Source organism: Ixodes scapularis, unplaced genomic scaffold (genome assembly GCF_016920785.2).
Source record: "Ixodes scapularis isolate PalLabHiFi unplaced genomic scaffold, ASM1692078v2 PGA_scaffold1__304_contigs__length_218370807, whole genome shotgun sequence".
Lineage (NCBI taxonomy): Eukaryota > Metazoa > Arthropoda > Arachnida > Ixodida > Ixodidae > Ixodes > Ixodes scapularis.
The window spans coordinates 116,949,194-116,964,163 of record NW_024609846.1 but is presented as its reverse complement, the minus strand read 5'-3'; the positions used below and the strand labels follow the sequence as shown (position 1 = coordinate 116,964,163).

Below are 14,970 nucleotides of genomic sequence, written 5' to 3'. Positions count from 1 at the left end.
TGGATTAGCGATGCCGTTCTAGCGACACCAATTTATTGAATCGCTTCGAAACTCCGTTTAGGAAAAACAGCCGCCTGCTTCCTTCATCCCCCACTGAAAAATTGGGTTGTGTGTGTGTTTATACAGCCTAGAACTTGGTCTGCCTCACAGGGGCGACGAGTCTCCCAGCTGTAGATGAGCAATTTAGCCAGTGCGGCACAACCGCTAGCCTGGGGTCTTTAACGTGCATCACGCAGTAGTGGTACACGACCGCACGCCGGTACGATGCTCATCCAGATCGAAACGGGCAGGGGTGGGGCTCGAACCCAGGATCCCTGGGTTTTGCAGCGCGAGCTTTCGCTCCACGTGCTCCGAGCTGGTGTGCGCTAGATCATCCCCCACTGAAATCGACTTCATTGCGTGTTTGAAGCTCCTCTGACAGCTATAAAAGGGAGGGGATAACTTGAAAGATGTACACAGTTTCTGTTGGCAGTGTCTTACCCTGGTGGTGGCTCTTGTCTGCCATAAATACAATATAAAATATAATTGGAAATAAATTATGATTACAAAGCAATGTAACATCATGTATATAATACAGTTTCCACCCAATAAATCATGCTCAGATTTTGCAGTTATCAAAACTGAAAAGTTTAGAAAGAAAAAAAAAAAGCTTGTTTTTCTTCCCCCTAACGAAAGAAGAAAAAAAGCAAGGAAACTTGAAGCCTTTGACTCGTTGCGAAGGTTAGGTGCATATGCACTCAACCCATGCGTTTCTTCATGTGGCCGATGTCTTCTGGGCCCGTCAACGTCAGCATTGGCTCATGTGAATGCGGTTTTCCTTATTTCTTGTATCGGCACCAATAAAGCACATTTATCGAACTCATTTTTGTTTGTATCCTCAGTATAGAAAGCTCTACTTCCAATATATTCTGAAAACTTTATGGAAAATAAAGAAAGTATCTTTGAAGTAACTGTACCTGTACTTAGGTGCATCTTTAAGTAAGTACCTAGGTACCTTTTCGTATGAGTAACTGAAACTGTATCTTAGGTACATTTTTGAAGTAATTTTTACAACCCTGCTTGCAGCGCTGGATTGGCCAGGATGGCTCATGGCGTCCGGTGTAGTTCATCATAAAGGGGAAATTAAATAGTTTAATGCTGTCTAAAATGAAGAGTACAATAGCGTAAGATTGGAACTTTTGAAGATATCCTGCCAGCACCATTAAATATTTTACAACAAAAATTATCGCTAAAAGAACTTTTTCTTTATCATAAAAAAGTCTTTGGTTGTTTGGAATCCTGGGGACTGTAATGGCCTGCATTTAGACATTGTCCTTCATCTAGACAGCGGTACCGCTTTGTGATAGTCATCAAGGTTAGCCCAGATCTCTAGCTTCATCGTACGGATGGGGTTCTGATGGAGGAATCTCCAGACGATGCTTAGAACAAACATCCAACATTTTGCCAAGAGGCGTGGATGCTTCAGAACTCGATATCCTATCAGTGTTTGCTACATTCGTAAAAAGGTCACTCCAGCGATCGTCCCATTTATGATCTGGAGCAGTGGTGTAGACTCCACTGGGGGGAGGGGGAGCAGGCTGAGAAGTTCTCTGGTGGTGGGGGGGGGGGAGGTTGCGCAATTTTTTTTTACACTGGCAAGTATCAGTACTTTATTTTAGGGGGTACATTTTACAGCGTATGTACATCACCATGTGTCCGTCGCTGTGTGTGTTATTTTGTTTACATGCCGCTACTAGAAGCTCGTTACATGGCACGTAAACAGCGTCTCGATAAGAATCATGGCCCAGGGGGGGCTCTGCCCTCCCTGAATCTCGCCAGGGGGGGCACGAGCCCCGATGCCCCCCTTCCGTAGTCTACGCCTATGATCTCGAGGAACCTGGTATAAATCCCGTGGGACAAACAGATATTTTAGAACAAGCTGAAGCATGGAAACATGTCTAGTTCACACCAGTCACTTTAAGCGACTTGTAGGATATGCAAATGGTGGCCGATCGACTTTGCACTAAAATCTTCATTCTGCGCACCGTCAATAGATGGCGCAATCAAACTATATAATTTTTTTTTGCTTAAAGGGATACTGAACCAAGGAATTTAGTGTCCATAATAAGTGGCGCATGTTCTTTCCACGAGCCAGCAGCCGCCGGTGTGCGCGAGCACATGCAACAAAAATGACAACCCAGAAGACCTCCATTCGCGGTTAAGATGACAGTGAAATGTATGAGCTTCGGGCCAAAGGAGAACAAAGAGAAGTTTTTCATCGACACAGTGGTGTCTGGTGTAAAAGGTAAGCAATTAATTGGTCTAACAAGCACATAGCTTTCACTTGTAGAGATGAAAAGCCTGTATTTATTCCCTTTTGGCCCGAAGCCCATGCATTTCACTGTCCTCTTAAGCGCGAATGGAGGTCTTTGACGTCATTTTCGTTGCGAGTGCTGCACACCGGCGGCTGCTGGCTCGTGGAAAGAACCTGCACCACTTATTATGGACATTAAATTCTTTGGTTCAGTATCCCTTCAAGTTCAGACGCAGCCGACACTACGAGCTGCAGACAGCGTCGAAAACGCACAATCATGGTGTTCCTCATGTTTCTTCAGTACGTGTTCTACCATTGCTGAACCAATCATGAACAGAAAAGGGCCCAGTGACCTGCGCTTTTGACGCTGCTTGATTAGTCCATTAGCTCGTAGCGTCGGCTGCGGGACTCGTTAACCAGAAGGAGAGGTCAGAGGAGCAAGCGGCACTAATAATAATAATAAAAAAATACTATTTGGAGTGTTTATGCCGGATAAGCATTTTGAGAGAAAGAGTAAGACTCTTTCGGGTTCAGTAGCTTCAGCGACTCACTTGGTAGCCGCGCAAGAGATGGAACATAGGGATATCAACAACGCATCACAAGCTGGAGCAGCACTCTGGAGATGCGGTTGGCATCGCGGAATCTACAAACAAGACCCCATCATTACTCGACGTCCGCCAGTAATTCAGGGTTTCATTATACATAGCTTGCATGTGACATACGAGCGATCGGTTCGTTGTGTTAGCTCCACATCACAGAAGCTGTAGTTCGAAGAAACCAGTTAGTAGCAATAACCGTCAGTACCCAGCAATGGTGACACTTGCAAGCTATGTGGCCGCCGCTGACATATAGCAGTCACTTGTTTGTACAAAACCAACAGATGGCTTGACTCTACAAACCGTATTATGAAGCCTAGGACGACAATCGCCTCCATACACCGCGACTTATTAGTGACGGATGGAAATTGAATCAACTTCTCACGTTCTTGTGCAGGTGAATCACGAGAGCTCAAGACCTGAGCTCAGCCTCAACTCTTTTGCAACTCTTGAACACGTTCTTCTTGCGATGTTTAAGAAAGTAGGAACAAACTGAAGCAACTCAAGCGCTTGAACTGCTCAAACCGTTCAAAAGTTCGAATTCCGCCGGCCGGCCGGCCCGCCAGCCGCGCCAGCCAATCGGCCAATCAGCAGGATCTTGATAATAACTGGCTTGATTAAATTTTGAAGTTATAAAACAATATTTTTGTACATTAAAAAGCATTGAAACAAAAATTCATCTGAAAAGTTCAACGAAATAGAAAAATTAACATACGTTTGAAAAAATGTTTTGTCCGTTTCGTTTTTTTTGTCAGAATACCAAGTGGCATCACAATCATCATGATGTCGCTTCGATGGTTGCAGCTTGCAGCATTGCAAGGAATGTGTGCGTGCGGTGTGTGCAGTTTCGGTCGTGAAGTGAGTATCACCAGCAGATAAAAAGGACAAAACTGCAATAACCGTTGTTCTGTCGCGATGGGACGTAAAGGAAACTTCGATGAAAAACCTAAACGAGTCAAGAGTCGAAAGTCGAAATTCCAGAAGCCGCCGGAACTGCCGAAATCCCTCAAAGGTAATCCGTGTGTTTTGGCGACTACGCGCACGTGCTCGTCGATCGGAGTCACTCTAGTTGAAAATCTCAGAAATCTAACGTAGCCCGCTTGCATCAACTGGCTCATAAAATTTTCAATATATTCTAGCGGACCTCCCACCCTCGAGAAGGGCTCTAAAAAGGTAAGACTTGGGTAGCTTCTTTTCTGGACGAAGCATTGCTAACCGTGTTTTCAATCGTGCAGACTCAAGAAAAGCCAGAATCTTCGGAAGAATGATTCCAAACGTAGCAACGAGCACAAGATGGGCGCGTCGGACGGTGCGTGACTTCCATCTTCTCCTTGATTGATTAAATTGTGGCCTACTGCGTTTGGTGACAGCTCTCCCACTCATGTCTCGTATTGCACGTTGTAAAGGTTTAAATACAAATCTCGTGCTGTTTGCCGCATCAGATTCCTGCAAAATGTCGAGAATATCACATGAGGTCTGACTGCCGGGGGCCAAGAAGAACTCGATTCTTTCGCACTGTTAAACAACGAGCTTAATACAGAAGTTGCTTCATTTGATGAGACACTAGGGTCTGACTCTACGATGGTTTTATTTGATTTTCTCTGGCAGACCCAGCTTTGTTCCTGCCAGTTAGTGGTGCTGATACTAATTACAACATGATTCACTATTCACTCGGGAGTACTTTACTGCAGGGTGTCACAAAATAAAATTTACACGGTCTTTTTTACCGCAAAAATCAACTAGGCATCGTCGAACGCTCATTCTCCGCCCAAAGGTAGAGCTAGAGGTCACAACCAGATGCCAAAGTTTCAGCCTGATCCGATTACTTAATCAAAAGTTATAAGTGATTTTCTGAAAATTTCAATGGGAAAATGGAGCCCATTTTTGCCCATTTTCGGTTTCTGGTGCCATAGAGCCCCATGTGTTAGAAAACTCCGTTGGCGGCCATTTTCCCATTGAAATTTTCAGAAAATCACTAATAACTTTTGATTAAGTTATCGGATCGGGCTGAAACTTTGGCATCTTGTTGTGACCTCTAGCTCTACCTTTGGGCGGAGAATGAGCTTTCGATGATGCCTAGTTGATTTTTGCAGTAAAAAAGACTGTAAATTTTCTTTTGTGACACCCTGTATACACCGTTCCAAGTTGGGCTTCCTTGCCGGCGCCATTTTAACGAGTGTAGCGCCGCCTACCCTCATTCGGGCATTTGGGAGAATCTGAACCCACCTGAATCACCGACTGCCATTACTGGACTGTTACTCTGCTCACCGAGTCACACCGTTTGCAGCTGCTTCTGCAGCACGGCTGCCGTATTCGGCGTCCTTGGCTCATCGTCTTCGTCCACGGAGGAAAGCACTATCCTAATTTGTATGTCAGACATGGAGAAAAGTGCATCCTGTCTTCCTGGCATCTTTTTGTGGGTAATTTTTTGCGCTGTTCTGGGGCAGTTGTCACTCCCAAACCGAACTCGGCGTTTCGATCGCTAGCGAAATTGGGGATTGCTAGTGAAATTGAGGATCGCTAGTGAAATTGCGGATTGAACGAAGCCAGGATGGCACGAATTACGACCTGTGAATTTGCGCTAAACTCGAGTTGTCGCAGCTTGGGGGCGCCGGGAACATTTGAACTAATTGCGCGGTTAGCGGCTCAGACCTGCGCTGCCACGTCTGCTTTAATTGAAATAGTAGAAACCTCAAATTTAAATATGAATCGATATATAAAACCGACAAATAGAAAGTGCGACGGATCCGTTTTTTGTTTTTTTTATTTGGAATCCACTGTCACAATATTGGCACATTGATGCGCATCTCTGTAAACGCCTCGCGAGAGACTTATTTGCGCGCAAACTGTGTGTTGCGGCGTGTACTATTATATCAGTAGACCAGGAGTCACGCAGCTGTTTTCTTTTGTCAATGTCTAAGCCGCCCTCCGCTTACCTTTCGGTCGTACCCCAGGCGAAGGAACGGCACGGGGTTCTCCGCAGCTCGCCAGCCGTCCAATTAATGGTCGGAGCACACACGACTGCTCTTCGATGGCAAAAAGTCTTTCCTGTTTAAATTCGCCAGCCACCGGCGTCGTAGGTCCGGAGCAGTGGGGAACCGGTGCAGCATATACATGCCGCACCCATATTCATCCTGATTGACAGCGTGGGTCTCGCACACTGAACTGGCGTTTATTTTACGTTTTTTTTTTTGTTATTTGTACAACCAATTACAGCGCAGTGCTGCCCGGTCGATTCTTTTCTTGCATAGGCCATGTCACATGCGAATACACGCTATAATGTCAAAGCGGCGCCTAACATTGTCAAAACAACTTAACCTCCGTACACTGCGCACATGCTTTCTAACAGTCCACTTCGTGAAGCAGACGAGCTTTCAAGGGAAAGGGTAAGCAGAGCGTTGGCGCACCGCTCTGGTTCGAGAGTGTTTTTCTCTTTCTGCATCGACCTACTTGGAACGGTGTATAGGTGGTATTCACTAAGCCTGCAGGTTCGATTTTGCCTGGGAGCGCCACCGTCGATCCGCCATCTTCGAGGTCGCAATTTGGCTGGCTTGGGTATGCGATCGTACGTTGGTAGTGTGTGCTAATTTCATATAGTTGAAGGAGCTTCGTTGAACAAAAGAGAGAAAAAGGTTTATCTCGGGGGTGGGCCGTTTTAGTTTTCTCGTTGCCGCCAAAGGCTGAACCGCATGTAAGCAATTTAGCGAGTGATGGGACGAGACGAGCTACAGCGATCAGACAAGCAGCGACGACGACCTGCTTCGCTGTCGCTCGGTCACTCGCGCGAAGAGGCAAACTGCATGAAAACGATGGGAGCAAGCGACCAAGGCGATTAGCGACGTTTTCTAGAAATCCAAAAACCGGCGACACGACAGCGACGCTCGTCGCCGGCACTCTCTAAATCGCTTACATGCGGTTTGCCCTTCACTGTTACTCATCACGTAGCTCGGTTTTGGGATTTCTAGAAAAGTTAGCGCTCATCGCCTTGGTCGTGTGCTCCCGTCGCTTTCATTCGGTTTGCCTCCTCGCGCGAGTGACCGAGTGGCAACAAAGCGGCAGCGAAGTGGGTCGCCGTCGTTTGTCTCGCCAAATCGCTTACATGCGGTTTTTAAAACGCTTGGGCTAATGAAAAATGCGCCGCATTTTTCATACGCTACGCACTCTTTTAGTTGCACGGTATGTTTCTGCACAGGAACAAATACCGAAGGCACGACGTATGTACGACACAGAGGCGATGGAGCAACAAGGTTACACGGCCGTAGTGCAGAAAATCTGCTAGAGGAAAACAATACAGAAACTAGCAAAACAAAACAAAGAGTAATCACACCGTGCTACAAAAAGCATCAAAGTAGAAAAATCAGTTCTTGCAAGAGCTACCGCCGTGGGCACGGCGCGCGACACGGAGCGCTTCATGGAGCCGAGGGAGCAACGCGGCCGTGTTGAACGAGTTTGATAGCGACAAAATCGAACTAAAACACAAAAATTACTCCTATGGCGCTTCAAAAGCACCAAAGTATAAGAATAACCCTAGTTTCGGTCAAAAAGACCCTTTAAAGTTGTAAAATGCTGCTAAACCACGCTCAAAAGGTCCGGCCAGACGACACCCGCGATAGAAAAAGACCTCGAAGATGGTGACCGTGGTGGGCGATGCAAGCAAGGCGACACAAGTGTCGTCTGCAACGCAGTCATAGGCACGTTTATGGTGTCTATGATATCTGACGACATCTGCACAACCTTGGCATCAGTCCGCACACATAGTGTGAATGAAGTTCTGGGAGACAGTAATCACAAACAGCAAGACCACGGCAACCGTTGTGAAGCAAGAAATGGCTGGACGATCCGACGGCTCCCTAAGCGGGGAAGCGCGCCGCTGTGCGCTGAGAGGAGATGCTGCTCAAGTCGCCTATTACGCCTGCCCGGAGAAGTGAAAACAAACAAAACGTAGCAATGTTTAGATTTGTGTTGGCCATACCAACACCATACCCTTGACTGCCCTGTTGATTGTACCTCAGTTTGCCCATTATTGTCAGCCGATTTTGACAATTTTGCACATTCCTGTTTGTTGGACCGTTTAAAAACATTTAGATGGAGCTAGGTCGTAATATTTTGATGTGCAGTCTTTCTGGGGGATACTGAAGAGTACTGCATTGTCTTTTAAAAACAAAAATGAAGCAGAGTTGCCTTTAACTTGGCAAAGAATGAATGCTACGGCCCCCTCCAGCCAATGAGAGCAACAGGGGCAAAGTGTGTGACAGCCCTTATCAAAGGTACAGGGGTGAATGTCTCTCTTCCTGATTTCCATCGACAAAAGCAAGATGAATGTAACGCAAGCAGTTGGACGAAGGAGGAACTTCCTTCTTACTTGGACCCTCTTTTGCGAGTTGCGAAAAACCGCGTTGCGTTATACGCTGTTTCCAAACAAGCCCGCCTTTGCCAGGTGTGAGCAGCACTGCGCGTGCTCTAAAACCAGATTAGCGTGCGATGAAGCATCTGTGCACCGTTTCCAAACAAGCCCGCCTTTGCCAGGTGTGAGCAGCTCTGCGCTTGCGCAAAAACCAGATTAGCGTGCGATGAAGCGTCTCAAGGGGACAGAAGCCAAACGGTGCTTCTGTCCCCTTCAGAGGTCAGTCTGTCACTCGAAATTCCTACAAAAGCTGATTTCCTCTTTCTCGCACACACGGTTTCGACAGCACTGCATGCAACTAGCGAGATATAGTTGCACGTCTCCCTCCAACACGCCGATTGGTTCACTGGGATTGTGGCGTTTGCCATTTGCCAAGTTATGGTGAGACCGAGTGTGGCAGCATGTTTTAACGGGTCGGAGCTGTATTAACTGCTATGAAAAGCCTCGTACATTGAACGACTGCCAAGTGCTTGGGTTGTGTTGAGGGGGCATAGTTCCCTCGTCGACTGCGCCATTGACCAATTTTAAAGGCCGACGTACAACCTCGGTTTTCTGCAGGGAAAATGATCCTCTTAGCGCTCCCCTCCCCTAAGCTCAAGTAGGATATGGGAAAGGGGGAGGCGGGCAAAAGTGGAAAGCGCGAAGTGTACGTCGGCTTTTAAGGAGACTGAAAATCTTGACGTGTGACCTTTTGTGGAATCCTTTAGGCAACTGGTGCAAAAGTGGTGGCACTTTGTAGTCGAAGCAGAAAGCCGCGATGCTAGGTTTGCTCAGCTTTTCGAAACATCGGCTGCCCTTGCTGGTCGACACATGGTGCTGCAAACATTAGGCATGTGTGAATACTAAATTTTGACTTTGAAGCAAATAGTGCTTTTGGCTGATTATTTTCGACTTGAATATCGATTAATTTCTTTAAGTCTTTCACTACTGCATCATGCTAAATGGAAACACAGCTGAACTCGGGAAGGTTCTTCCCAAATTTCCACTTGCCCATTTTTAAGCTAAGTTAATTTTAATGTAGCTATATTTATCGGCTCTGGTCTCAAAAAGTCCAGTGCCCACGTTGGGATGGCAAGTGAATGACATATTTGACATTACATTAACCTTATACACGTTTGCAAGTCCGGTCTCTGGGCGTTGCCATCTTCCTCAGTGGGATGCGCTCTTGTGCGCGGCCGTAATCCGATTACGCTGGCTAAGCAAGGCTTCGTAATCGGATTATGACTCAACCAAGCACACCCCAGGCGAGCAAGATGGCAGCGCCCTGAAGCCGGACTTGCAAATGTGCATAGAGATGCCCAGCCATACTTAATCGAGGGGATGCATACATATTATTGATACAGGCAAATATTTTTTCATCTGCTACGAATGATTGACGCAGGCTGACAGGGAATAACTACCTAACATACACTCATGCATAATAGCCACTTTGATTTTGAATATTTTACTGCAATGTAGGTGGACACACGCAAAGGTTTCGTTTCTTTTTAGACACACCAGGCGCACGTGTACATCATCCCGCTTTGAATGTGTGCTTTCTTCCTAAGCACACGGCTGCAATATTTGTTCATTTCAAACTTGTTGATCGCGGCGTTTTAGCTACGTTGAGTGCTCTTCAAACCGACCACCAGTGCACTGCGGAGAAGCATCACCTGTGGAAGCGAGCTCTGCAGGCGTTTCTTCTTCACAGTGCGCCGGTGCTTGGCAAAAAGCGCGCTTAATCGGGCAAACCTGCCGCGTTCAACACTTCGAAAAGTATGAATATTGCAGTTGACATAGAAGCAAATATTGAATAGCTTATTATTCGAAGCTACTAATCGAAAATTTAAATATTTGCACAACCCTAGCAAACATTCTGTGCGGAATCCCGAATCTGGGAATACCTTTAAGGGGACTGCATGAATAGGCTTGGTAGCGTATCTCGCTGCAAGTTACCGCAGAGGTGTCTGAAGGTGGTGGAAGTATTGCACCAAAATTTCAAGGAACAAATCTACCCAAGTAAAAGATTAATACCCCTGTCAAATGGGCACCTAGAACGATCTTTAGTGTGGATGTTAATGTCATTTAAGTAGTGCCACACGGCAACTCAAATGGCATTTAGCGTAAAGGTCCTTTTCGTGAACCTGAGCTCCCGCAACTCCTTTTTGGCTGCTAAAGACATACTTTCGTCAGCAGCGGTCTACACTTGAGAAGCGAATTGAAATAAAAGATTGTGCTGATATCTTAAATCAATGTTTTTATATGTTTATTATTGAAAAAGAGCGTGTTTAATTTTTATTTTGTACAGACCTTGCCCTACTAATAGTTTTCTGTACTCACTACTCCAGCTATCTAGTAGGCCTCGTTGTCCCGCTGCCCGCTTGCTCACATCGTCCGCTTTGGTTTTCCTCCTCTCGATTTTTCTTACAGCCATAATTATCTAGCTTTTATTTCTCTACTTGATATTTTATAATTACTTTATACTCTACTTTATATTTTATCATAGTGTATTGCTAACTGTTTTCTGTGATATATTTTTCTATATCTCACTCTCGTGTCCTGCGATATGTCGAACGACGGAGGAGCGTCCATAAGTAGAAAGGGGTCACACCGAATCCACTGGAGCATTGGGCGACCTGGATGCTGATATGACTTCGAGAAGATCGGCTGGAGGACCTCCGACGCATGTGATGAACCTCAAGCGCGAGCACGACATAGTCGAAGCATGGAAAGGAGCAAGAGCACTGAATGTTTTGACTGAGTGGGCAGGACTGGGATACGCTCAGGGTTACCGCTAATTGCCAAAACACACTTTGCTTGGGCTTAAACTGGACTTTGTTGTAATCCCTTGACTGAACTCATCATTTTGTCTTTTTTATTATTTTGTTTGCTTAAGAAAAACCTAAACATTATTTATATCACCACAGTAATATTTCTTTTTGGCGTCAACGTGATTTATGCGTTTGAACGAGCTGCTAGACTTTAATCGCTGTAAACATTGTCTAAATGACATTTACTTGCGCCGTCTGGCAAGGCAGAACGTAAAGGTAATTTGAAAATCCTAAAGACCTTTGATGTAGAGGTCCTCTTAGGTGCCCGTCTGACAGAGGTATAAAAAAGTGATAATTGGTTTTTCTTACCTATGGCTCTCGTCTGCTAAACACGCACCCTCTGTCTGGCGCAACAACTGACAGATGACGGCAGCAGCTTTGGCGTTTTACGGCAGCTGCCTCCTGGTTGCACCAAAAGCAGACTATGGTTCCTAATTATAAACGGTCCATGCTTTTCCGGTGCTCTAATGATTGTGCATGATTTTTTTTGTCCCCAACAAAACGTCAACTAAAAAAACCCCAAAAACAATGGTTGGTTCATTAATTTTAGCTACATGTTGTCCGCTTTGTGGTTCTTGGTTGTCACCGCCTCTCTTTTCGCTTCTGCTAGTTTTGTCCGTGCTGTTTTAAGATGGTTGCCATCTTTATGGTGCACTTGACTTGCCAAGAACGGATGGGGGTTGCACTCTGGTTCGGCATGTACCCGAGTACGAAAGCTGTCCATCGATGCTTTTGGACTGAGTTCTAGCGGCAGCCTTTGAGCTCGCGAGCTGTCCTCCACGGGGTGAGGCGCTTCACCAAGTTTGGAGACGTCAAAGGCAAATCATCGGCCACTCATCTGTCATCATACCAGGTATTGAGCTGCCTTAAAGGGGTACGGAAACAGAAATTGAAATATTCCGATTTTGTTCGGAATTGAGTCAAGCATGACGGATAATAACCGTAAATGATAATCGCACGTTTGTATTTTGAACAATTGGCTATATTTTTCATTCCAAACGGTGCACTCGAGCAAGCGCTCGAAGAGAAGCGAACGGAGAGCGCGATGCATCATGGGATATCCGGCGCAAACAAAAACAGAAAGAAAAGATTCTCCGCATTCATGATGTAGCAAGGCTGGCGTGATTATCAGCTTTGCCCTTGGTGGCGTTGTCAGCGTTGTAGTGCTGTCAGTAGCGTCAGCGCGTTACAACCGAGCCGTTCGGAGTGCCCGTGGGGTGACGAGCGTGTGGCTGGCCCAAGGAGCACGTAGCTTCCACAACACTGTCAGCTTGGGGCTGAACGGGGTGGGGAAAGCAACTTTTGTTCGAGTTTTGAGCGGCGGGCTAATCTTCTAGGTGGAGAATGGCTGTTTCCGGTTGCACGAACGAGGGTCCGAGAAAGAAGGGAGTCCTTCCTTTCCGTCTTCTTGGACCGTTTGGTACAATGCGCGATTTGTGAGTTCAGGAGGAAAGCTAAGAAGGAAAACGCTGAAATGCCAAAGAGCAGTGCTGCTCCGAAGGAATCTGCTACATCACGACTATGTAGCAGATTCCACAACGTTGCTAGACTACCTCCCAAATAGGCTCCGCATGCATCCACCAGGTGCACATTAAAAGATTGTTTATTTACTTTAAAATTAGTTTTCTTGTGCTTTTCAACGGAAGACTGGTATTTTTGAGGTTAGGGTGCAACATGCAACACATTAAAGCTAGAAAATGAGCGCTGAAATTTCGTTTCCCTACCTCTTTAAGACATTGGGGCTGCTACCGCCGTTTGTCGGTTGTTCCACCAGTCGAGGGGTTTGCAGTTAGCAGACGGGCACCGCAGGTAGGGAAAACCAGTTATCGTTTTTTTTACTTTTTACTCAGATAAGTTCAATCTCTGAAAGTTTGATGCTATACTTCCGCCATCTTCAGGCATCTCTGCGGTAAATCATAGCACCATACATTACCAAGTCGATTTATGCGGTCGCTTTAAAAGACTCGCCCAGATTTGGGAATTTGCGATAGTTTAGCATCACTAACGCTTGCCACTTTCAAGAACACCAGTTTGTGAAAGCCTTTTTTATAGATCTTTAATTTCATTTGATGTGTGCCTGACAGCGCATCACGCCCCTATTCTTCTTGGTTTGTGGTTCAAGTTTCTGTTTTTCTCGTAAAACTTGATAAACTTTGTTTGCCAGCTTGCTACACTGCTGGTGCACGTGTACGGCGGTCTTTTGGCAATGGATCAACTTGTGGGACTAGTTTTCTTGGTACTCAGACTTTCAGGCTCCAAATCTAAAATATATTTTTTAGTTGGGCACCTTTTTCATTTTAGGGGGTGGTGCCGATCAGTCTGCAAAGACAAAACATTTCTCCGACGACAACAAGAAATGGTTGAAGCCAAAGACGAGTAAAAAGGAGCTGCTCGAGTCGGATGAAGAGGACGTCTCAGACACAGGGCAGCCACAGGTATGTGTCTGATAGTGTGACTTGGTTTTTGGGTCTTCTCGCATAGACGGTGTGCGCCTCATGTTTTGTTTAGCTGTTCCCCGCTTCGAGACAGAATGCTGTGTTCTTTCACATTTTTCCTGCACATTTGAGTCTGGAGGATTGGGACATTCTTTTTGATACTGCGATGTCTTCCTTCAGTGGTAGGTTGTTCAGTCAAAACCGCAGCGTGCGGTTGCAGCTCAAGAGGGGCTGCAGTTACCATTTCATAATATACGTGTCCCCGTGCTACTACAAACAAAAAGAGGTGTGGGGAATTTTGGCCGAGTGTGTTAGCGCATTGCAACGTGGAGCACGTGAAGCAAAAGTTTGCACTGCAGAACTCTGGGGCCTGTGTTCAATCCTTACTTGCTCGTTTCAATCTGCATGAGCATCGGGCCGGCGTGGGGTCGTGTATCGCTACTGCGTAATGCATGTCAAAGACCCCAGGCTAGGGGTGGTACCGCACTGGCTGAATATCTCATCTACAGCCGAGACACCAGACGCCCATTGAAGCTAACCAATTTCTTGCTTTGTAAGCATGCACACAGCACAATTTTTACTACAGCAACACAGCCTTACGAAACAAGACTTTAGCGACCCTTAGGTTTGGGGAACACTGAAGAAATGCAAATGAATACCGTACTTCTGTTACAAAACGGACAGTGGCACACCAAAATGCACCGCAGAAGCTAAACGTTTACTGTGTGTGGAAGCAGTTTCTCGGTCTCGTTACTTAGCTCTTTTTACTACCTTTTTTTTTAGGCTTTTGGAGACAGCTCTGATGAAGACATGGTCATGAAAGATGATTTCGATGATGATGACAAAGAGGAAAATGAGAGTGAGGATGAAGAGGTATGTGTAATTTTTCGTTTGTCATTGCTTAAGTACAGTTAAATGTAGTTTGCTGTAGGCTTATGCATTGACTTTATTTCTGCCTTTACAGCTTCCCGTAGAAAAAGCATCCAAAAGACTGCTGAAGAAACAAGCGGAAGATGCGTAAGTTTTGGTAACTCTCTGCTAGACACAAAAGTTTACTTAAGTGCTGCGATTGTTGAGGACATCAATTTATTTGCACCGGTAGCAAGCCTAAAAAAGTGTACCTCTTTTTTTTTTTAATGTTTGTTGGTTACGTGATTTTTTTACTTTCTTTAAAATGGTTGTTTTGGCCTGTCAGTGATCAAGAAGATCACAATCTTGTGGTGTCTGATGTTACAACACTGATCATAGTTGTTAGGAAGCTTTACACAAAATTAAATTCCTTTCTTTAGACTACAAATCCCAAGTATTTGAGGACAAGCAATTAGAAACCACCTAAGACGCTGCCTAACTCTTAGAAAAGGTGATATGTTGGTGTCAAATGAAAGAAACTAAAAGGGTACATTGCATTTTAACTTCCATTCAATGTTCTAAA

General features: G+C 45.6%; 1 protein-coding gene across 1 annotated transcript in view; it reads left to right on the top strand.

Annotated features, from left to right (window-relative positions):
- The first annotated feature begins 3,693 nt into the window (after positions 1–3,693).
- LOC8028334 (25S rRNA (cytosine-C(5))-methyltransferase nop2) overlaps positions 3,694–14,970 on the top strand; it is a 46,663-nt gene continuing 35,386 nt past the window's right edge. The window contains exons 1-6 of the mRNA XM_029967612.3: positions 3,694–3,901; positions 4,029–4,062; positions 4,125–4,198; positions 13,405–13,538; positions 14,322–14,411; positions 14,503–14,555. Of these exons, the coding sequence (XP_029823472.3) occupies positions 3,805–3,901; positions 4,029–4,062; positions 4,125–4,198; positions 13,405–13,538; positions 14,322–14,411; positions 14,503–14,555 (482 nt within the window). The 5' untranslated portion in view covers positions 3,694–3,804. The remainder of the gene's footprint in view (positions 3,902–4,028; positions 4,063–4,124; positions 4,199–13,404; positions 13,539–14,321; positions 14,412–14,502; positions 14,556–14,970) is intronic.